This window comes from Anomalospiza imberbis, chromosome 12 (genome assembly GCF_031753505.1).
Source record: "Anomalospiza imberbis isolate Cuckoo-Finch-1a 21T00152 chromosome 12, ASM3175350v1, whole genome shotgun sequence".
Classification (NCBI taxonomy): Eukaryota; Metazoa; Chordata; class Aves; order Passeriformes; family Viduidae; genus Anomalospiza; species Anomalospiza imberbis.
Window position 1 is genome coordinate 11,938,393 of NC_089692.1, and position 24,647 is coordinate 11,963,039.

Sequence of the window (24,647 nt, forward strand, 5' to 3'; positions counted from 1 at the left end):
TTGGCAAGTGAATTGTCACACTCTGTATTTGCATCATTACATTTCATCTATATAGATGAAGATATACTAGCAGAGTTTGTGTCTTGGACAATCTGCTGTTCTTAATTTTTCTAAGCAACCTCTGCTTCCAGGCTCTTCATCTGATGAATTTCTTCCCTCAGCCTGATTCCTAATTGTATTCTTTGGGCTGTTTAGCAAACTGTTTCTTCTCTATTAGCTTACCTTGAACTTTTTGATTACACCTTTTTTTCCTCTTCAAGACTTTGCATCGTTCCTTTCTCTCCCTCTAAAAAGGGTTGATTATCTGCATCCCATCTTCTTTTTTGAATGTCTTTCCTTGTTTTACCATTGCAATTCTTAAGCTGAGCTCTTCATCCAGCTTTCATGTTCCCTGCAAAGTTGTTCAGTGTTTTTCTTCTCACAATGCCTGGCCTAACCAGCTGCAACTCTCCTTTTGTCAGACCTACAGGGTTTCTTAGCACAGTAGAGGCAAAGGTCAGGTGCTTATTAGGGAAGTGTATGCTCCAATCTACAGAAATTTGAGGATGCCTGGACTAGGCTGGGATTGAAAAGCTGGCAAGACACGTTCCTTCTTGTGGAGTATTGTGTTGCTTTAGTCAGTGGAGGACAAGTCGACACAACTTCCACATGCCAAGGTGCTTGCAGTGGAATTTAACACATCATTAATGAGGACAGAAACCTGAGAGATTTTAGCTGACAAAATCAATCTTTCCTGAAGTGCTGTGAACCGCATTCAATATTGTTTAATTTTTTTTCTGGGTGCTTATGTTTTGCACTAATATTTGCATTAAGGGAATTTATGGTGATATTTGCAAGATTTGACAAATATGTGGGCTTTCTTTTGCTTACAGAACTAGATGCTTCTAACTGCAGTAATGCAAATTAGAAGAAACATCTGTAGCGGGTGACTTACCACAATGATTTTTAAAACTATTTATTTGCATTGAAATTGTGAAATACCTTGCTATATGAGAATGCTGTCTTAAAAATGAGGATGGCATTTATGTGTCTGACGGTCTTATGCTTCAACATATGCATTGTACTATGCCTCTATAAATTAAAATGAATGCAAATTAATATTCAACTTTGCAATTTGGTCTCTTCCAGCTGGACTGCAAATTAATTGTTGTGTTTGATAGGAGATAGGAAGCTTTTGGTGCTCTTAGCTTTAGAGCAGTCACTTGATGTGTGTGATCATTGCAGTAACGTACTCCACATTTTCCTGTGTAAAATAGTTGTGTGTTTACCAGTGTCAGAGATGAGAAAGGAGGTGGGTAAAGAGAATAGAATCCTTTAATTGGAACAGATCTACAGCGGTTGTCAAGTCCAACTGCCACATCTTTGGGTGCCTGAAGGCCTCTGTGCTTTTGCTTCTTACACAACTTGTTTTGCTTTTGAACATTATTTTATAGAAAGCTGGAGTATTTAATCTCCAAACTGTGGAGCCTCTGTAGTTCTGCATGTGCACTTGATGTATTATTTAAAATAAAGATTTTTAAGATAGTACACGGCTTCAAGCCTTTAATGTATTAGTGCATGTCATTAGTCTATTACTAATACTGTACCACACCTGTTGCTAGGACACTAAGCTTCTGACAAATTTGGCTTCATCTGTTGTGAGTACATTTAATCAGCTTATTTCCAAATGGGAGGAAATTAAATAAGTGGAGCATCATGCTTTGCTTTGTATATCCCTTAACTTTAAGAAAGCTAATTCTATAATGATGTTCCCTTGTTTTTAGCTTTTTTAATGCAAAATGTTCTAAGTAGCAGATACCTTTAATTTTAAGCTCTGCTTTCTTGGGAGCATGTTCCAGCTAATCCTTATCTGGAGCAGTTTCTTTTACCTTGGTAGAGAATCTGCATGATAATGCTGACGTTTTTCACAGGGAAGGAATAAATAATATAGCAGAATTGTTTGCAAGGAGAAAGGTGGCATGTTGAGCTTTTGTCATGCAAATGATGTGGAAATTTTGTAGTGCATTGCCAGGAGACAGCCTCTGAGCACTCCCTAATTTTACCATTCTAATTCATAGGTAAGTCTGCAAGTCTGCAATTCACCCGTCTACCAAGCCTTTTAAACAAGTAGCTGTCACATTTTATCCAACTCTAAATGAACAGTCATCATTGCTTGAATTTTCACCCTTCCCATGGGTACAATGTACATAAAATAATGTTTGCACTTAGAATTTCCTAGAATGAGCTTTTACTGTTGTCTGAACTGGTAGAGTTCTTCATGAGACCTCACTTGGATAATGCTTATGATCAAAAACAAAAAAGCCTTTTAGAGCAGGTGAGCACCTGATAAGAATCTCTTTGAGATAGTTTGTGTTTTTTTAACTTTAGTTAAAAAACTTAGTTTTCTGATCTAAAATGAACTTTTCTTTTTAAAATAAGCAAACTTGTTTTATATATTGTGTTCCTGTTACACATGTAATTTTCTGCAATTTTCTGAGCTCGAGGATTTTAAATTAATGACATCTTTTGGTAGTAAATCATAAAGGCTGTGTTGTGCACAAGAAGTAGCATTTGCTTTTATCTTTTGTCCTGTTGCTAGGGAAGAAGGTGATGTCCATGCTGGTCATCTTGTAACCACACAGAGTGATGTACTCAGGGACTGTGGGCTCACAGCTACTCCTTAGCACCATTCTGTGTGCAAGGAGTGTCTGTCCTGGGGCCCCTGTGGGAGTCAGGTGTAGGTATGGATTGTGATGGGTAATTGGTTTTACAGCTCATGGTGTATCTGCAACAGACACTGTATAGAATCTGTGTATGCAAGATAGATTTGGAGTGGTGGTACCTGTTAAGAATTTGCCTGGACCAGAAGTGTCTTTTTCCTGTACTGCAAAGTGCTTAAGGATAGAATCATTCTGTTCCTCTGCCATAAGCAGAATTATTCCTGTAGCAGATTCACAGTAACAGAGGAGGGGATGCATTGTGGAATCCATATGGACAACTCAGCAGTTCTGCAGCTGACAAAAAAGATGCAAGATCAAAAATCAAAGCAATATTAGATAAAGGCCAGTTTATTTAGATGGCTACACACTGCTACTCACTCTCAAGTAAAGAGTTTTCTGTGTGAGATTTCATGGAGATCTGTAAAAGAGGGACTCTGTGTCAGCTCTGTTTAAAGTGATTGCAGAGCTTGAAGTCATGAGAAGTGCTGCAGTGGAAGAAAAAAGTAAACTAATTGAGCAAAAGTAAACTCACTTTGAACTGCTTTGAAAGTTCTGAGACATGAATGTGTTCTCAATAAGGCTGTCAAACTCTGCCTGAGTCCTGATGGAAGAAACTGCAACCAACAAGAGAGGATCTATGCAAGCAATATCAGATGACCTGATAAAAATAAATTAGCAAAGCATTGTCTAAATGAGTGTATGTTTCCTGGCCTATAATTCTGTGGCTGTCACGTTTTCCCAGCTGTTCCCTGTGGCCAATGCATGTAACTACTTGCATATCAGGTATAATACTGGAATTCTCCCTCTTCTCTATGTCCAAAAAGCAGCACATTTTTTTCTGTGTTTTGCAACCCTTCCCATTCTTCCTGCCTTCCACTCTTTAATTTTCATTTTTGTCTTGAATTTTTTCCTGGTTTGTCCCTCACCAGAAGGCAAGCTGTATCCCAGCTCTAGTTGCCTGCTGTTGATTGGTGACAGCAGCCTGCCAATAAATGTAAAACACAGAAGGTAAATCTCAGCCTGTGTGAACTGTGTAATGGGCTGTACTGGCCTAAAACACTGACCTTTGGATGAGATCCTAAAACTATATATCTTTCAAGAACTGTTTGATGATTTAGGTATCTTCTGCTTCAGAATCCCAAAAACAGATAGCAAAAGTGATGCATCTGCTCATTTTCAGAGAATGCAGTAATTGGTGCGAAAACCCATAAAAAGTCATCTGCTTTTCATATCATTGGTTTACTAAATTTTTATTTTTTCTACAGGTTAGGTGGGAATAACTTCTTCCTATCCCAGCAATGCTTGTTCAAAAACTCTCCATAGTATAATTAGTATTTGGAGTTGGTATTTCAGGAATAGCACCTTTTTTTTTCCAAGAGTGTGGTAGAGCCAAGTGCAGATGGATGGTTTGATGGCTGGTTACATGGGACTGGCAATTCTGCACTGTGTATTAGACTAATACTATTTTAGCTATTAGATTATATCATTTTTTGCGTAGTGTAAAATGGGACAGGGCTAAAACACCTCAAAAAATGCCTGAAGTCAGTATTTAAAACACATTCAATCCAGTCTGAAAGCAGTGATTGTGTAAAAGTGTGCGTTTTCAGAAAAATAAGTCCAAGTTTTTAAACCTTGAAAAATGTTCTATACATGTGTAAACACATGGTACCATGACCAATAATGAACTAACTGATATTTGCCATTACTCTTTTGCTTTAGTCCTTTGCAGGATCTGTTTGTTTTTGTGATGACCTTTAAAATGCTCTTACTTGGACTTGTGCCACTACCTAATAGTTTATTAAAGTTTGTTCCTTTTATCTGTCACTGTTTTTTCATAATTGCAAAGGTCTGTACTATTTTAAAGTCTTCAAGTCAGTCTACTCAATGAGTTTATTTAACAAAACACAAAGGTAGACTTCTCTGATGTGTTTGCTTTTCCTTCTCTGTTGATGCAAAGGTGCACCAAATAATCAAGTGACAAAAAATAGTACTGCACATCAGGAAGGGATAGAAATAGATGTTTTGGTTCAACATATTGAACTTTAAAATCAGACATTTAACTTTTTGTAACATTATAACCTCTGCAGAACCAGAATGGAATGATAAAAAAATCCAATGTGCTGTTAAGACTTTCTGAGCCAGTGGTTGGGATATTGCATGATAGATCTGAATGGAGTTTCCTTCCATCCGTTTCTGCAGTCTCTTTTAAGCAGTCCATTGGAGATTATAGGTCAGCACTCACTGCACCTCTGCAAGCCTGCAAAGGATGACTGAGGTAATTTTGACTTTCAGTAGCTTCCCTGAGCTCTGCTTTCTTCATTTCATGCCCATGGTGTGCTTCAGTTTTTTTCAAAACGCAGCTGTTGATAAATTCACAATAAATTGTATCACTGGCATTAGTCATGGTGTCTTTTGTTTTAAATTATGTTCATCTTCATGCCCTTGGATCCTTGTCATCCCTTACTTGTCATCCCAAGTCATGGCTGATAGATGTGTTCAGCTTGGCAGATAGCCCTTCAGCTTTTAAACCCAGCAATCCTCACAGTTCTTTAGGAAAGCCACTACACACTGCTCAAAAGGAAACTCTTGTGGAGAAATGTCTGTAGAAAAAAAGTTCAGTTGATCAAAGCCATGCACTGGTGCCTCTCTGATACCACTGTCCAAAAGACTCCAGGCTTGTGGGTCATGTCTTCCTTTTCTCAGAGGATAGAACATTTAGATGGTTCAGTTTTTTCTTTAAATAATTTCTTTTTAAAATAAATAGTATTTTATTTTTGAAGTAGACTGAAATTTAAGCAGTGAAGGTTCTTTTCCTTTAGGATTGTTTAGGTTTCATAGTGAACTGTACCATATTTTGTTCAGGCTTCCAAAGTAAAAGGAAAAAGTACCTGATTCATGAGAACAGCTCTTCCTTTTCACCCTCTACAGTGGGGCCTGCATTCTTCTCTTTTGTCGTCCTTACCTTGTCATGCTGGGGGGTGTTCTAAGGAATACAGAAATCAGTGAAATGCATCCAGCCGCTGTGAGTCTATCAAGGGGGAAATAACTATTTACAACCTGCTTTTTATATCAAGGCGTTGAAAAGCCTTGGAAATCTCCATCTGAAGTAAATGCTTAGTAAGTGCTTGTGGGTCTTCACACAGATGAGTTTCCTTCCCTGTTCTTCACATTAGAGCTGAGGATTTCTGTATAGATACTGGTGCATTTGGTGAAGGTGGATTGTGAACTTTAGGGACTTGATTATGTCAAACTTGCAGTGTATTTCAAGAGTGTGCCCTATTTTTAGGAAGGCCTATTTGTATGTAAAAGCTTTCTTTCTAATCAGCCTACTTCACCAATCCAGTAATGCCATAAGCAGTGAATTAATTGAGCAAAGGCAAAGGAGCAATGGAATCTTCATCTTGAATTAGCAAGCAAAAAAAGGCACATAAAGCATGAGTATTAAGCCCCAATGAAACTTTGATTAAGCATGGAAATTTCCTAATAAATGCTGGGAAGCTTTGCAGGAAAAATGCTTTAAAAATACAATGAAATAGGTTTTGACACCATCTGAATGTTGTTGGTATCATAGTATACTTGATAGCTGAGCATAAAACCTTACTGATGAAATGATCTTTTCCCTACCACCACCACTCTACACACACTCTCCCAGTTCCATGTTTTCTCTTAAATTCTAAGACTGAAAGTGTAGGTGTATGGAATGCTGCATTATTTCTGGATTCAGTGACAGTTTTAGATAGTTGGGGTTTTGGATACTTTGGTTCAAAAACCCAGACTATTTCCAAGTATATAGGGATGTCTGTTAGTACTTGGTTACTGTGAAATGTGTATTTCATGTTGGATATTTTTCGTAAGATTTGTTGTATGTCTTAAGAAATGACACTTTTACACTTGAATAGAGATTGGTAAGACTTGGCCTGCAACAATAAATTGAAAATGTGGACAGAACCTTCTTCATTTAAAAATAAAGTGGGACGAGGAGGTAAAAATTTTAAGCATTAAAGACTAAAAAGAGTCTTCTCACAAGCTTTTCAAGTTGCAAGGTTTTCTTTAGATCACAGCATGGAACCAATGATATGTGAGCCAGCTATGGCCCAAATATAATCTGCATGAAATCTGGAAAAATGCTAATTTATTTTTTCCAGGTTGATGCCTCTTAATTAATGTGACCTCTTTGCTTTTCTAAGCAAGGAAAGGTTCTCACCACAGTCACAAAATTCCAAGTTTAAATAGTGCTGTCTTCAGTGATCAAATTAATCCATATAGTCTCTAGCGTGACATGTTTTTAAAGGATTTTCCATGTGTGCATTAAGAACATTTGTTGTTTTTATTGCATACAATACAGCTTGTCGATGATCCAAAACTCTCTCATTAAGTGCCTGCCTTTGCAGTTGCTTGGTACAAGCTCTGAGCTGCCAGTGCCATGCAGGGGTTTCCTGTGTGCAGTGTAGTAATACGCCTGGAACTGCTTTGGCGTGAAGCCCTTGTGGCTTATCCTGTAGTGACCTTCAGTCTTTAGCCTTCCAGCTTTAGTTTAACTTACGCAGGCACTGACCTTTGCTATGGAAACGATATAGAAACACAAAAACAACTTGGCTGAGTTTCCTCGGCAGAGCAGTGGGTGGTGTGTCAGGATTCTGTTACAGGGGAGGGTTTCTAGAGGTCACTGGTGACACAGTGCAGTAACTTACTGCTTGTCTGCAGCACGCTGTTTGCTGCTCCTGGGAAAGTGCTATATCTTTTTTTAAAGTAAAATTAGCAATTTTTTGTTTGTAGTGAGCAGCTCTAATACTGCACATTAATGGAATAAGTGCTGGAAGGTCCTAGGGCTCAACCAGTAGTTCAGGTTACTGTTCCTCTGTAAGTGACCCGTGACTGAATCTTGAGCACACTGATACTGTAGTGCCTTACCATAATGCTTCTTCATGGTGCTGATTCTGCAGCACTTGCCAGTAGGTTGTAAAATGCTGTTTATTTAAATATCTATGGTCTGTAAAAACACAGTGTTCATTTTTGTGTATATTCTTTGCTAAGGTGAACTAAAGGTACAGATACCATGGCTTCGTTATATTTTTGAACAAAATACTGGTTTTTTTCTCTCAAGGTAATTAAGTACTTATTTTCATTGAAAAACAATTAGCAGATTGGGGTTTTTACTGATTTAAATGTTAGGGCTGTTCAACATACAAAAGTGTGCATGAAGCAGACAAGGTGGTATGGTAAGACAGCATGACCCTGCTGTTAATGAAATTAAGAACAATCAATATTTTTTTGAATGAGAACAAAACTGTATTTAAAGGGAATGCATTTTAAATGCCTAAATAAATATTTTTTCCTGATTTGAAGTTGTAAATCTCCTTCATTATTCACAAGGCAGGTTTTGCATCAATAATGGCAAGTCAGCCTGGAGTTGCCAGCTCGCCTATTACACAAGATTTAAGGGGGAAATGTGCATTCTAAAGCATAGATTTGTATAATGAAAGTTGGGTTTTTTCTATCCACAATCTCTCCAGCTGCCTGAGTTTCACTAGCACATCGGGCTGTCTTGTTAGCATGCACAGCCTGTTGAGCTTAGTGGCTCTTGGCTGTGGCTGTTGGGAGCACAGGGACACTGCAGCCTGTCCACTGCTCGCTTAAGGCTGGGATGTTTCCCTTAATGAGGCCCAGCTGGTGCAGTCAGGCCCTGAATTACACTCTGTGCTGGAGTACATGGGGGTCATTCTTTCTTTCCCACTCCCTGGCTTACTTTATTGCCACAGGTATTGCACATATTGGTTATATTTATACCTTTACATTGGTGGGGGGATTTCTTTTTACTTGACCTTGAATAAAAGCAATAAATTGTCTGCAATACCAAATATATATTTTTAAGTCTCTGCTACCTTGCCAGTGTATCTGGCCATAGAGTCCCCTGGGCAATACCCAGGGGTGACTGCTGGCATGGGGGATGTTTTACTTCCCTGAACTGAGCTCCTGCTCTGTGTCTTCTCTAGAAGATGGTCTTCATGCTCTGTAGAGAGACCAGCTTAGTTTTACAAGTATCCCCCACCCTTCCTTATCTCTGGTGTCACCAGTATCTCTAGAATTGCTGTGTACATGTCCATTGTTCAGCATGGGGAAGATTAGCCTTAATTGGAAATTAGCTTTGTCACAATGACCGCATTTGGAAGTCAGTCAAATTTTTGAATAGGTCTGGCTTGTAATTTTTATAATTCCCAGTATTAGAGTGAACACATTTAACTAACGTCACATTTAGGCTGTATTCCATTGCGTTGAGACTTAATTTTAACTCTGAGGAAAATGGATGGTGGAGTCATAGTGTTGAGAACTTGTGACAAGATGGCTGCTGTAATGCTAAACTAATACGTGTCCTAATTTTCTATAAAATCTTAAAATAATTCAGACTAATAAAAAAATTAATTATTCATTTGGTATTTAATGAGAAAGACACTTTTGGAAAGACACAGGAGTCCTGCATCAAGCATAAAAAGGAACTTATGCATGTGTATATATTTTATTGGTGTAACAGTCCCTGTGCTCCACTGGGATGGCAGCACTAAGAGGAAAGTTCCTGATGTTCCTGTAGTTTATGGTTGACTTCTGACAGTGCAGGGAGAGAAACCTGTCAGTACACTGACTGTCACAGGACGTTCTTTACTGTAACCTTTCTAAATGCTTGTTTATCACATTTACTTACATGGGAAGCATCTCTGACAATCTAGACTGTCTCTACTCAGTGGCTGAAGAGATAGTTTGGTTTGGTGTTTTTTAGCTGGATATACCTCTTTTTGTACTGAGAACTCAGGGATAACATATTTGACAAAACAAAGTATTTCCAGACTTTTGAAACCTAAATTTCTATTCTTGACTGAGAAAGCTCTAATAAAAGTGACAGGCCTGGCAGGTGCTGCCACTTGAATATAGGAACCAAGCTGTACCTTGAATATAGAAACCAGGCATATTTGGTCCATAAAACTCCCTGCCAGGAGTGATGCACCAGCAGTGGGGCTTCTGACTGCTGGGTGTGGGTGTGCTTTGGGCTTTTGTGCCACTGACTACTGGCTTAAATTACTCTTCTAAGTAGGTTAAATTGACATGTTTTGTTTGGTTTTTAAGTGTTAGTTCTGTAAAGAGCTTGGATAATATTGTTGTGTGACCAAATAACTCTCCCTAGAGACAAAAATATTGACATGACAAAACCACGTTCAAAGAATGACTGTCTGTCCCTCCCTCCCGTTTGAACATAAGTTGATGTCAAAGTCAATGCAACGCAAATCTGCTCCAGTGTAGTTTAGCAATTATATAACTTGCAGCCTGCATCAATCTGCCAGTTGCAACAAGGTGAAGGAAAATGGATTTGTAAGAAATACTCTGTAGGCTTCAGATTTATAATAACAGGGGTTAAAGGAAACTGGTGTTACTGCTGTTTACATTTGTTCCTTAACAGGTTACCCATGTACTATCATAAAATGGATTTTTTCTTCTAGTTTCAGTTCATAATTTTTTTCTACTGTTTCAGTGTTGTGCCAAAATTGCTGCAGTTAGCTCATGCACCAGGTGGTTTTATGGTAACTGAGTGCATTGGTGGTTGGATGTGTATTAGAGAAACAGAAAGATGTGTAAATTAACATTTGCAGAATTTGGGGGTTTGAAGTATTTTCTTTGCCAAAAATAAACCACATTTGATTTTCTAGATATGAATTGAATCTTCTTGTCCTAACTTGATACATTTGCATTCACAAAACTTAAGTTTAATAGAAGTTGCTATTCCATCTCGGGAAGAAAAGCTAAAAGCTTTTAGTATTTCTAGAATCTGGGTGCATCTTAGTAAAATTGGTAATTAGTGATTTAAAACAGTACCAGAAACAGACCTATAGCATAGCATAGCTTTGATATAGAAATTCTGTAGATAGAAAAATTGTCTTTGAGAGATTCAGAAATTATAGTGGTATTTTGACACTCATTCATTCCAGTAATTGTTGCCAGTCCTTGTGTTTGGCGACAGATACCTGTACTCAGTTTTCTGCTTGCTGAAGAGTTTGAAGAAGTTTGTAATGAAATACTAGTGACTCTTAACTCTTTGGACTGGTTGTGTGTTTGTAGTGTGCACACACAGATGCAATGGGAGTCACCTAACCTGTTGCTATTCCATGTGCCCCTCCCTCAGCTGCTGGGCTACAGCGAGAAGCCGGTGAACCTGCAGATGTTCATCGGCACGGCCGACGATCGCTACCTGCGGCCCCACGCCTTCTACCAGGTGCACCGCATCACCGGCAAGACCGTGGCCACCGCCAGCCAGGAGATCATCATTGCCAGCACCAAAGTGTTGGAAATTCCTCTTCTTCCCGAGAATAATATGTCAGCCAGGTACATCACAGCATGAGTTAGCCATTTGGCTGCTATGTGTAGTTTATATTTTCTTCATTTGTGCAAAGGTGAAAGAAAAGTCTTGTAAAATTAGCATATCTTCCACAAATCTGGGTCATGATGAAGAGACGAGTCTCTTAGAGCAAGCCAGTGTGAGAACAGTCAGAAGTAAAGGAGCAGAGAGGCAGGGAAGCTCTCGTACGAATGTGGTATATGATTGAAGCTGTGTGTCTCATACGAATAATTGACCACTGTGTGGAATAGCAGCTGGGAATTGATGGGCATGCTTTGTCGTTCTCTAGTCCTTCCTAAACTAGAGCTAAATAGTGCTCTCTTGCTCTTGTAAATGACATTTACTATGTTAAATAACTCACTTTGGAGGTTAAACAATGTGCAATAACAAATAATCTTTTGAAGGTTCAAAAAAGCAGCAGCTGGACGTTTACAAGACTAAATGTTTCCCCAGTACTTGCTGCTGTTTCCACACTAAGCATTCTTTCAATCACAGATATTTAAAATAACCCTGAAAATACCATAATGTGGGGAAAAATAGAACAGCTTCATTCTTCAACAAAAGAAAGGCTTTCAGAGTGAACTTTGGCAGTAGTTTGATTGGTTTTCTTCCATTTCTCTTGCGGTCCATCTGTCCATCCTCTCCTATCTCCAGTATCGATTGTGCTGGTATTTTGAAACTGCGCAATTCAGACATAGAGCTCCGGAAAGGAGAGACAGATATTGGAAGAAAGAACACCAGAGTGCGCCTCGTGTTCCGTGTTCACATCCCACAGCCCAGTGGAAAAGTCTTATCTCTGCAGACTGCTTCCATACCTGTCGAATGCTGTAAGATTGCTCTAACTATACATCTTTTATACTCATGGTTTCTGCATGTGTCAGTAGTAGTGTCATTCTGACAATATTTATTGCCAGAATTATATATAGCAATTGTGTAAAAAGCTTTGTGTGTAAAGAGCTCAATTACCAAAAGTTAATGTGTCTTTAAGTAAAGATGGTACTTGCCAAGGGACAGCTTGGAGGTTTAGAGGAAAAACAAGGGTTTGGGCTTTAACCTCAGTGCAGTCACCCAGCAGCTTCAGTAGTGCCTGGGCATGAGCAGAGGCAGCTGATACATCTCAGTGAAAATATTCATTTTAGAGATGATACCAGTTCATTGACAAGAGTCTGTACCACGACTTTCCCTATACAGTAATATCTAGTGAACAGCTGAACTTCTAGAGAGTTGATTTGTTAAATACTGGTACGAAGGAATCGAGGCATGACCTTAATCTGAATTTCCCCTGGAATTCATTTTGTCTAGAAACTACTAAACTAATTTTAATCCAGTACTCCTAAACTAAAAATTGAATTTCCTGTATCAGTAGAGACTGTTGGCATTCATGCCTTTTTGGTGGTTTTTTTTCTGTAATTATGTAATTTCAAAGTAATTTTAAAAGCAAAGATAAATCATAGACAAATATGATTTGTGTATGTAAACAGATGATCATTTTCGTTTCATCCCTGATTCTTCAAGTTAGAATCATAAAATAAATGTCATTATGATTAAAATTGTGAATAATAATTATTCCTTTAATATTTCTAAAGCTCAGCGATCTGCGCAAGAACTTCCTCAGATTGAGAAGTACAGCATCAACAGCTGCTCAGTAAATGGAGGCCATGAAATGGTGGTGACAGGATCCAATTTTCTTCCAGAATCCAAAATTATTTTTTTTGAAAAAGGACAAGGTAAATACTGTCTTGCTTGGTTTTTTTCAAACCAAGCTCAGTACCTGAGCTTGATTTTAAGAAATAAGGATGTTTTAAAGGGAGAAAAAAAAGTCCTGAGTATAAATTGGAAAGTTCATTTGGGCACTGATCTGTGTGCTTGTTGGCAGTTATTAATGAAGTAGTACTTCTAATTCAGGAAGACAGAGAGTCACTAACCTGGTATGTGTGTATTTGAAAGATGCTGTTACAGATCATACCATGTATTTACTCCTTATTATTAAAAATGAAAAAGTGAAAACGGGATCTAATTGAAATGTAGTATTTGGCATTGATACCATCTTACATCTGATTTAATCAATGCATAGGAACTGACTCCTTAGCTAATGAAATAAATGCTAGCTATAAAGCAATAAAACATAAAATCTGAACAGCTTAAATTATGATTTTGGTGACTTAAGTGTCTTGATTTGAAGTTTCAGGAAAACAGTAGCAAAAGAAATTATTAAAAATAAAAATTTGCAAACCAAGTCCAATTCTTCTACATCTTATTATCTCCATATATATGTAAATAAGAGTGGTGTTATTTTTATTAGCAAATACAAAGTGTTATGTGATGGTGTGTTTTGCCACACAAGCTGAACGCCTCTGGAAGAAGCAGAGCAGCTGCTGTGCTTACCCGGTTACCTGTAACAGCAGCAGCGGCAGGGAGAGCGAGTGCTGGGTGCAGGGTGTGGCTTATGCCAGGTCAGAGCACAGGAGGTGCCCAGGTGACTGCCCCTCTCGGCAGGGCACCTTGCCCAGCAGGGCGGGCGCCGTGACCCTGGGGCCGGGCAGGGAAGGGTGGCCTGGCTTATCTCTGCTGCCGACTCAGCCTCCCGGCATCAGCAGTTTGTTTGAAGGAGCACAAGTGGCAGCAGCAGTTGCAGCACCCTTCGGAAAGGTTTCAGAAACAGCAGGGGAGAGCCCTTGTGTACACCCCCAGTACTCAGAGGCTCCTCTGCAGCTCAGTCTGCCTGCGGGGGACGAGCACGCTGGGGTGCAGTGCGCAGTCCTGCACGACAGGCGACTGCAGGCTGTGGTGCTGAAACTCCTAAAGCATCTCCGTACTTCGTTTACAGTGTGTATCTGCCAGTTTAACAGCCTCTGCATGACTCAAAGTAAATCCAGCTCTATATTAAGTATTTAAATATTTTTAAGATGAATTATTGAAGTGTTAAGAAAATGCTTTTTGCTTGAATTGTTTGTAAATTTCTCTTAACAGATGGACGACCTCAGTGGGAGGTAGAAGGGAAAATAATTAGGGAAAAGTGTCAAGGGGTGAGAAACATTTTTTCTTATTTTAGAAAGCTTTTTTTTTTTAATGTGAAATTTTTATTTTCATTATTGTTCTGAAATTTAAGCTTCATATATTAAAGTAAGTAGATCACTGACTAATTCAGATGGACAATTGTAGACTTCTAAATTGTCTTAACACTGTAAAGTAGCCATTAAGAGGATGCTTTGAAGGAACTGGAAATAGCATGCTTGTTGCGAAGGCAGTGCAAAAAGAACTTGAAAATTAAAAAGCGGAAACTTAAGACAATTTTGCTAACGTGACAAATTACTTCCAGTGCATTAAAATTTCTTTTAAAAGCTTGATCCAAAATGCAGGTTTTTAACTGCTAGAAGGTTTTTTTGGTGCTCTGGCAGATAAGCAAAGCATCCTTTAGATGATATGTCTATTTAATTAAAGCATTATCTTCAGAGCATTTGTCTTTAAAAGAAAATAAAATTCTCCAAATAAAAGTTTTCCTGTAGTACTGTTTTATTATGTAATGTGCATGACCCTGAAGTTTGCCAATTTCAAAATATTAGGGTGCTTTATTTTTACCATAAGTGTTTCAGGTTTTCTGTAATTAACAGTTTCATTTGCATTTAATGTGTAAAACTTCTTTATTTCAACTTTCCTATAGGCAAACATCATACTTGAAGTTCCTCCATACCATAACAAAACCATCACAGCTGCAGTTCAGGTGCAGTTTTATCTCTGCAATGGCAAGAGGAAAAAAAGCCAATCACAACGTTTTACTTACACACCAGGTATCAAGTGAAAAATACAAAAGTGGCATTTAATTTTGTTTTTTAAAGTGGATGTACAAAAATACTCCAGACATTCTTGTTCCTTTGACAGGTACATAGGATTAGCTTTGAAGTGTTCGTAAAACAGTTACTAAAGCTTGTCTAATTAAAAAGCTGAAATAAAGAGTAATAAGCTCCAGTACTGTGACTACAGCTAGTTATTTATTCATTACACTTTCTACACAATAATTTTTGCATTCTACTTTTCTTTGAGAATGATGATGAATCTCAGAAGCTGCTCTTTAAATAACCCTCATGATGACATAGTGGATAGTGAGATCATAGAAGAACAGATTTTGCATTTTTTTCCACTCTCAAATGTCAAAAAAGAAAAAAAAAACAGGTTTAGATACAAGGAAGGTCAAATTATTTCCCCCCCCCCTACTCTGGACACATTGCAGCTTACTGAGATAAATCAGCTTGTAACTTAGCCAGAAGTAAAACCAGGACATGTTAACTGCAGATGGAGTAAAACAGCCTATTCCCTCCCACGTGGTGTGAGGAAGAGCTTACACCAGATGTGCAGTGCCTGCTCCTTTCCTGCCTCTTGCTTTATTTCAGCTTGGAGCAGTCAGAATTCCCAGGGTACCAGTGGTGGTGGGGAGCCTTTGGTGCTGCTTGGAGCACTTGAAGTCAGATATCTGAAGGAGCCTTTAAAGTCGGATACAGATATTAATATAAACTTCTTGAAACTTCTGTATATGCTGACAAAGCCAACTTCCATTAGTTAACAGAATTTAAAATAAGCTGTGCTCACTTGTTGTGCTCTAAAATTACCTACTTTTTTAATTTAGGCAGTATTACCGAGGTGTCTGGTATGCCAAGTACACATTAACTGTGTTATCAGATTTCTGTGGTATTTGTCAACTGTTTTTCAAGAATATCAGCCCCTAAGATAGTTACACATCTATATTTTTGTTGGAAGTATCTCTATTTAAAATACTTAAATGGTGGAACGAAATAATGACAGTTATTACTTAAATAAGAAGCAAGCTGAATTGTAACTGCAGCTGTTATTATGCAAGCACTTAGAACACTCTATATGTATTACAGTTCATTTGACTGTAATATTTAGGTAACTGTATTTTATAAAGTAGTAAATGACATTTAAGTGTTAGCATTTTTCTACTAGTACTTAAGATCAGTATCTTGCTGTAGCCTACCAATAGTTTAAAAGAAATAAACCTGTAACTGGAAGTGTGTCAGTTTGTAGCTCTTATAAGAACAGTTGCTGCCATCACTGAAATTGGGGGATGTGCTTAAAGAGCTGGTGTAATTAAAACATGGTGCACTACTCAAGCTAGGGCGTGGGTTTCCAAAGTTCAGCTGTCCTTGTGATCAGAGGCTAAGGAAGGCCTGTGGCCTGCTAAAAATTTCCTTCACCATTTCCTAGTGTGTGATACTGAGCTCACATCTGCCTATTTTCAGTGGAGCCCAGCAGCAGCTCCCCCCCTCTGGTGACGAGAATGTCCTTCAGATGAACTGGACTTTCTCTGGCTGCGTTGCAAATGTCTTTAAAATCATCCATTGCGTAGGAAGATGTGCTGCAAGGGGAGATACTTGCCCTGGAATACCTGCTGGGAGAGTTGTTCTGGCTTTGGAGGGTTGTTGTAGCAGGCATAGAAACAAAGGTGAAAGCAGAGCAGAAGAAGGGAAGCAATGACACTAACCGTGCTATTGTGGTTGTTAAACAGCACTTGGTATGTATTTGCCACAGATGGGCTGGAATTGTAAAACTGTTTTACTTTTTCTAGTTATAATGAAGCAGGAGCACAGAGATGAGGTGGATTTGTCTGCTGTTCCGTCCTTGGCCCTGCCGCACGCGGGCAGCGTCCAGGGCCTGCACTCAATGCGAGCCCAGCTGCCTTCACCAGAGCAAGGCCACCCCCATGACAGTTTGCTGTCTACATCACCCAGGAGCCTCGTGTGTCCCATTCAGCCACCCTACACGGCCATGGTGACCTCGGCAGTGCCACACCTGCCACATATGCAGGGTAGAAACCTCAGTCCAAGTGAAGAGTGTCATGTTTTGCCTCCTGCTGTGGTTCAGTCTTTTCAGGTAACATCAGCACCTCCTGTGAGGCCTTCTTACCAGCCTATGCAGCCTACCGATGTGTACAATGGACAGCCTGGTCTTCCCATGAACTCTGCCTCCGGCCAAGGATTTGATGCGATTTCATTTCCGCAGGACGCGGCTGTACCTCATTTGATAAATCTCAGCTGCCAAGCTCTACCACCAGTGCAGTTCCATTCTTCAGGTTCTGTGTCCGCATCGAGTCCAGCAGGACACGCCCTGGCACATGCGGCTCATTCGGGACAGTCGTCCGCTCACCTGCCATCCTTGGGATTCCACTGCCCGAGCGCCGGGCAGGGCTCCCTCCCCTCTGCAATGAGCCGCTCCCTCGGCCAGGCCTCTCCGCAGCTGCAGCAGGTCCCGTACCACTCTCCAAACCCAGCGGCCGCTTCTTCCCCGTCCCCGACAGCTTCCCACCCGCTGGGCCACTCGCCGCTGTCCGGCCCCTCTTCCCCCCAGCTCCAGCCTCTGCCTTACCAGTCTCCGAGCTCAGGACCCGCCCCGTCGCCGCCGCCCGGCAGCCGCTCGGGGCAGCACTCGCCGCAGGCCGCCAGCCCCGCCCTGGGAGCCCTGGGCACGGTGTCACCCCTGGGGCCCCACCCCGTGTGTGACTCATCTCCCTTTGCACCCGAGGGGGCAGCTGTTCACATCAAACCAGAGCCTGAAGACCGGGAACTGAATTTTCAAACCATAGGACTACAAGACATCACGCTAGATGATGGTAAGTGGATGTAATATTGCTGCACTGGGGTTATAATGGGCATTAAACTACCAAGTGAGTGTGGGAGGGTTGTTTTGTTTAGAACACACTGCTCATCACAGAAGGAAATTTATATCATCAGAATGGAGTCATATTTTTGTGTCCAAAGCAACAACTTGTTTAAAACTAGTTATATCAGGTGTTAATTTGTAGTTATGCAATTCAAGCATTTTAGTCTGATTTGCCCACGGATTTTGGTTTTGTTGTAAAACAAGGCTTGAGGATCACCTCTGACACATTGACACCTTGTATTCGAGAAAGTCATTTGAAGTCTTTTCTGATTGTGTCATTGATACGTTTCGGTAAAACTCATAATACGACATCTGAGTTGCATAGATGTAGTAGGGAGTCTTGTTTCTTGGAGTTGTCCCAGTTTTGAAGGGCAGGCTGGTGTTTTGATAATCTCTCACATGCATTTTGGCACTGTCTTGGTCTCCTCACAGACATTCTGTAGATACCTGTCATCATTCAGCACCTCTGTTCACAGTGGCTGTTTGCTTGATCCACTCTGACTACCTTTTTGAGAAGTTCACTTGTTTAACATAAACAGGACAAGGACATGATAATGCTAAAGGCCAGACTATAAAGGACAGTATTGTAAATATTTGGACTTTTTTTTTTAATTTAGTTATTAATTAAATAGTTATTTATAATATTTTCCAACCAAGTAAAAAGAGAAAAATATCAGATCCTAAACATCAGACAATTTGAGGTGTAGATGCAAAGCAATTTAAAGAATATGTCATGCTAATAAAGGCTGGAAGACCAGAAGGCCTGGCCTTAAAAGTTGTTTAAAATGTGTTTGGTTTTGATGAAGGGAATCATGCCAGTGTCTCTTTTCTAATGTAGCCATAAATGTTGTGGTTTGGGGTTTTTTAAGCATCCCTAGTAATTACTTAATTGCATCAGCAGTAGAATAAAGACTTAAGTGTAGGCCATCTGTTAAGAATCTGTGTCAGTCCCAACTCCCAGCATAAATGGAGCTTTGCTATTGTTACCTCCAGACAGTAGTAATAAAATAGAGTGAGAAATGCATTTAAAGACATGGCATAGTAGGAAGAAAACGAGAGAAGGCAGTCTAGTTGAGCTTTCAGTTCAATGGCCACCTTAATTAAACAAAGCTCTCTTTTTAGAAACACTGTTTATCAATCAACTAAAGTTTATTTAGAAAGGAAGGAAGAAACTGATTCTGTCAAGGACTTGCTGAGGGGAGAAAAGCAAGGCTCTATGAAACAGCATGCAGCAAAAAAATAGCATTTTATACTTCTATATAGAGGAGTAAGAAAGAAATCTAATGTTTCAAGAATTGTCAGGTTAGAACCTACCTTTTTCTCATCCTTCTTCTCTCCACAGCCACGAAAAAAAGTAGAAACAAATCAAATATGACTGAATACTGTAGCTAGACTGTTCACAAAGTAAGCAGAAGTGTTTAGCACTTCTGAACATCTTGGCAGTTTGTTTATAATTGTTCAGAAATTAAAATGAATGCTCAGTAAAAAAGTTTTTTTTCTCTATGTCACAAATATTTGTTGCTTTTTGATACAATTTCCTTTGCTTAGCACTGAAAGTACTGCCTTGTTCCTGTGCTGACAAAGCCATGCAATCACAGGAGAAGCTCTCGGAGCCCCACTGAAAGCATGGCCACTTGCTGATGGTTTAGAGTACAATGAACATGGGAGTCAAATGGCCACAGCTTAATTAACTTCTTTTTTTAAATGATTGTTGTAGATAATTAAAGGAGCTCTGATTAAACATACTTCATATACGGAAAATTGACCATGGATTTAAAGGCTGAACTTGCCCTTGGCAGCAGCGCTGGGTTTGTGAGCAGATTCCTGCCTTTCCCTTCCATGTTGCCGCCATGCGATGATTTCCTGGGGTTTGGGTTTGGGGCTTGTTTGCATTTCCAATCTGCAAATACAAATCAGATGTCGAGCATGAAACCTGCTGCTCCGATAGTCTGGAAGGGCACAGTGACAAGAAGCAAAGCTGCCGAGTTCTCTCAATGTGAGTGAATATTTCCTCTGCTTAATCAGCTTTAAGGGGAAAAAAAAAAAACATGTTTAGACAAGAACTCTTTTTTTCAATAATTTATCTGACATATTACTCTGGTTTTAAAAAAATAATTCTAAAATTTCTTTTTCATGTGTAATTGAATTTTAGTTTCTGTACAATTAGCGCCAGGGACAAATAGCAAATAGGCTATTCTACAATAATGTTATAACAATTAAAGAAAAAAATACAAACATAATTACATACATAAAATGAGTGTTGATACAACATGTTTTCCGAACTAATATATCAAACCTGAAAGCTCTACTTAGTTGGAAAATAGGTTTTTGAGGGTTACCAATTAAGGTAAATAAACCTCTCAAAATAAAGCACTAAGGCAAAGCCAGTTGAAAATTCTTTAAATCATGTCTGGGTTACTGGCCTTAAATATTTAAATCAGTAGTCTTAAAATAAACAAAAAACTCTGAGAGCATAAATTATCTTCTTTCTTTTAAGTAATGTATACTGTTTCAAAATTAAAATAGTATCTATTTCTTTGCCAAGAAAATAAAATATTTTAAGAAATATTTTACAACATTTCAGTGGAGTATGAAAGTGCTACCCCCTGATAAAGTAAATCCCAGAATTACTGTGTAGCTTGACAGAATTGGATTTAAAATTCTTAAAAACAAAATCCAATTAAAAAACCAACAAAACTGTGAAACCCCCACCCCACCTGCAGATGTGGCTGTGTGGATAATAGTTACATAAATTCATTTAAGTAAGACTCATAGAAATAGCTCCTACTTACCTCTTCAGCCAACATTCAGATGTTTTCTTAAAAACACACCAAAACCCCCTCCAAATCACTGCATAATACAGAACTACAAAGCTGCTTCCTCCATCAGTGCTCAAGTCAAGAGCATCTGGATTAGTCTTGATCCAGCATCTCCTGGAAAGTGTAACACGTTTGCAGCTTCCCTGCAAAGTCCAGGGTGTTTGTCAGTGACCAGACGGAGAATCTTTTGACATGTTGTATTCCTTTGCCCTTTACCTGGGCTCTGTTCAGACTGTGACTGGACACAGATTACACAATGGAAAGGCAGATCCTGCCCATGTGTCTGACAAAGGACTTTCCTTTCCTTCCTTTCCTTCCTGCTTCTTTCCTTCCCCACACTGAACTTTGTGTGACTCTTCATTGTTTTGTTCTTCAGGAGGACCATGTTGATATCCTTAGACTTTTCTTATCTCCACCTTGAATTTGCTTTTATGTTTTGCTTCCCCTCTTCCCATTTTTGCATCCTACAGGGAACACCTTCTAATTCACTTGAAACAAGGGATCAAAATGCATGAGGTCACATAGAAACAAAATGTAAATTACATTATAAAAATATTTGAAATATAACACAATTTCAAAGTAGTATTGTATGCTACTACTTCAAAGGTATTCTGAAAAAGTTCTCTTTTCTGCTTAGGTTTTTGCAGTACTCAGGCTGCACAAGCTCAGAAACTTTTGGGCTGGAGCTAAGTAAAAGCAGCTTCTAGCACTTTTATTTGTCCCCTTGACTTTTTCTATCCCTGGGTGTGTTGCACCTTTTTTCCCCTAGCATCTTTCAGCAAGTCAGACCTCTGGCCAACAGCTCAGGTTAACAGCTAAGTGACAGGAAACAGGCACCTGGTCATTTCTGGCCTTTCCCATCTCCATCATCCATACTGGGCTTTGCTGCACACCCATCTAATAAAGTTTCTTCCCCACTTGAAAGAAAAGCTACCCAAAGTTAGACTCAGTCTGATTATATGATGAGGCCTAATTAATCCATCCCCTCTGTTTCTAAAAAGTGCTCCTAATGTAGTGGTTTACCTATTCCCACTGTCAAATTTTAGGTTTAAAACTGTTCCAATACTGCTGATCTCAAGTGTAATCTTTTGTGATTTGCAGTTTAGGAGGGAATTTACCTTGGATTGCATGGCTTTCTACAGTGATGAGATTTCTAACATGTACACCTGTATTTAACCATTTTTAAGGTATTGTTTGGCTGTATTCAGCAATCAGGTTGACCTTCTACTAATCCTCTTACATTTTGTTACTCATTGCATCTCCATTACTTAAAGCTGGAGATTAGAAAATCCAGTATGTGCATTTACTATAAATCATAACTAGAAATCCCCTAAGCACTTTGTGTATATAAAGCAATAAGACTGCTTTGTCAGACACATTCCATGTAGAACTCTAAGCTGTTAGCATTCATTCATTTTAACAGTTCTGTGAAAACTCTCTAGCTTATAAATTCTCTTGCTGAGAAGCTCAGATTATTCTGATCTTGACTAGAAGACTTGTACATGTTTGCAAGCAGCTTTTTAACTGTAGCTTCAGCTGAATTTCTGGAGAATCGAAGTGGTAAGTGATGAGAAAGTATTGGAGAAGGACTATACTTTGTATTTCTGTCTATATTTAAAACTTACTCATTAACAGATCAGTGTTAATGCAGAATCCTGCCATTGGAGGTCTGCAGAAGCAAAGAAAGTACTGAATGCTGGAGTCTGGTGTAGTGTGGAGGAGAGCAGCTCAAACTTGAGATGTACATCTCAAATCCAAGGTGTTTTTATTGTCTCCTGAGTACAGAGCACAGTGTTGCACCTTGCAGTGTGCCCAGCAAGGCCAAGGATTGCAACCTGCACTGTGCCTGGAACTGTCACAACAATCCTGCACTAAAAGGCATTCTGAAAACTCTACCAGTATAAACTGTTTAGTAAAGTTGCGTTCAGACTCCTCCTCTCTTAGCATTCTGATTATTAAATCTGTATTGTCAAGCAGTATGAGGCAGTAGTAAAAAGCAGTCCTGCAGTGAGATGTTGAGGTGATAAGGCAGAATCTATTGAAAGAGAATGGAAATCTACATTGAGAAATGTATGTTTTGAGCAAAATGAAGATCCAGACCGAGCAGTAGTCTAAAAGCTGAAGGGTGGAGCAGTGAGCAAAGGTGAAATGTTTTGCATCAGGGGTTGTCAGCAGTTAAAGGGTGCTTTGACTGTATCTTCTAGGGTATTCACTCACTGTGTCCATAAAATCTGCGTCAGTGAGGCATCCCAAGAAGACCAGTTACAGATTTCTAATGTGTAAAAATGTCAGCTAAATCCTCAGGTGTCTGTGGCCAGCTCTCCCTGGGAGAGCCACAGAGCATCTTGTAACTAATGCAAAGTAAACTGAGCTGACTCACCACTTCAAAAAGATTCCTGTTCAAGAATTAGAAGAGGTTAGAGACTTCTTCCATCAGTGCAGGTGGCACTTCTGCACCAAGGTGTGGCTGCTGGCAGTCACAGCAGAACTGGAAGGAACTCAGTGCACCTTGTGACCCTGGAAGAAATCTACACAGACACTTCAGCACCACTTTCCACTTCACAGCCCAAGTGTCCTCTAGAGCCAAGGCTTGTGCTGAATTCTGTGTCACACAAGAAGAGAGCTGAGTCTGAGGGAAAAGGTAAACATGACTGCAATGAGTTGGTTTCACCAGGATACAGAAATGCAGAGTGCGACAGCAAAGCCAAGCCATGAGCAGGGTATTTGTAACTGTAGCAGGTAATTGCAGAGCTGGTGCTATGATTCTACAGGCACATTTAGTTTTTCTGTACATAATGTGCACAGGAAAACCATACTCCAACATTCCATACAGTTAATTGGAAAAAAAAATAGTACTGCTTAATGAAGTTGGCTTTAAACCTGAAATTACTGAAAGTAAGCCTGGCCTATGGCTTGGAATGGTGACTTGCAAGGCAACCTGCCATTTTTGTGGTAGTTTGCCACAGCAGCCATGGCCTGATGTGTGACAGGTTTGGTCTCAGAGCAGTACAATCAGCTGGCTGCTCCAGCACGGAGGAGCTAATTAGAGGGTTAATTAAAGCCTGGCAGCTTCTTCTTTTTTGTTAGGGAAAGTTGACACTTGCTGGTCCTGTGGAGTCAAAACCAGGCTAAATATATTGCACTAAGCAATGGGATGTAGTTGCAGAGATTCTTCACATAAATTCAGCTGGTAGAGTTCTGTCTGGAGCTGACAGAAGAAGGTGTATGTCCCAGGAAATGTGTGCTGCAGTCTGTCCATAGTTTTCCTTGAGGTTTGCTGATCCTTGTTACCTCTGTCAGGAGAGCAATTCACTCACCTGTCCTCTAGAACACATCATTTGTATCAAACTTCTTTTTGCGAAGCATATTAAAAAAACTCCACTCTCTGCTACTCACTGAAGCAGCACTGCAGACAATCATGCATTCTAGAGTATTTTGGGAGATTTACTCTTCTAAAACCAGTACATCTTGTAGGTTATGTCCCACAGCTTGCACATCCTGCTCCAGTTCAGCAGCAGTAAAGTATACACAGGCTAAACTTCTAATCAGATAGTGCTACAAAAACAGCAAGTTAAACTCCTGTAGGAAGAGATCCTGAAAACCAAATGGGATGACTCCAGGAGCTCTTTGGTCTGCCTGTATCCATAACAGAACTCTAATTTTAAGCTGACTTCCTGCTTTGACCCAAACTGAGTGCTCATAATTGAGGGTTTAAAGCTTTTCTTAAGCTTTCTTTAGTTAAAAGACTGAGTCAGAACAGCGAGGTCATTCAAAAAAGTATGAATTTTTGATCAGTTAAACAGATCTACTGGGTGTCATTTTTCTTGATTTTTGTTTCAGCTTCATAGTTTTCATTTTGGCTTTATATTCTTTGGGTACAGAATGTATTTTAGTAGTGCTTAAGGTAGTAAAAATCTTTCTCAAATGTTTAGGGTATTACAAAGTATAAAGGCATTTTTAATAATTTCTAATGTATATTTTTCTGGTACCTCAAGTTCTGCCTAATGTGTGTGTGTAGAACAAAATCTTTATGCTGCATCACACAGTTGAAAAGGCTGTTGTTTTATGTCCCACGTT

General features: G+C 39.4%; 1 protein-coding gene across 4 annotated transcripts in view; it reads left to right on the forward strand.

The window, feature by feature from the left end:
* NFATC3 (nuclear factor of activated T cells 3) overlaps positions 1-24,647 on the forward strand; it is a 64,185-nt gene that overhangs the window by 25,541 nt on the left and 13,997 nt on the right. For all 4 annotated transcript variants that reach the window (XR_011003402.1, XR_011003401.1, XM_068202761.1 and 1 more), the window contains exons 4-9: positions 10,867-11,066; positions 11,734-11,906; positions 12,666-12,806; positions 14,050-14,105; positions 14,741-14,867; positions 16,661-17,701. Coding sequence is in view for 2 of the 4 variants with exons in the window: in XM_068202761.1 (XP_068058862.1) it covers positions 10,867-11,066; positions 11,734-11,906; positions 12,666-12,806; positions 14,050-14,105; positions 14,741-14,867; positions 16,661-17,701 (1,738 nt within the window). In the remaining 2 variants the exon portion in view is untranslated. The remainder of the gene's footprint in view (positions 1-10,866; positions 11,067-11,733; positions 11,907-12,665; positions 12,807-14,049; positions 14,106-14,740; positions 14,868-16,660; positions 17,702-24,647) is intronic.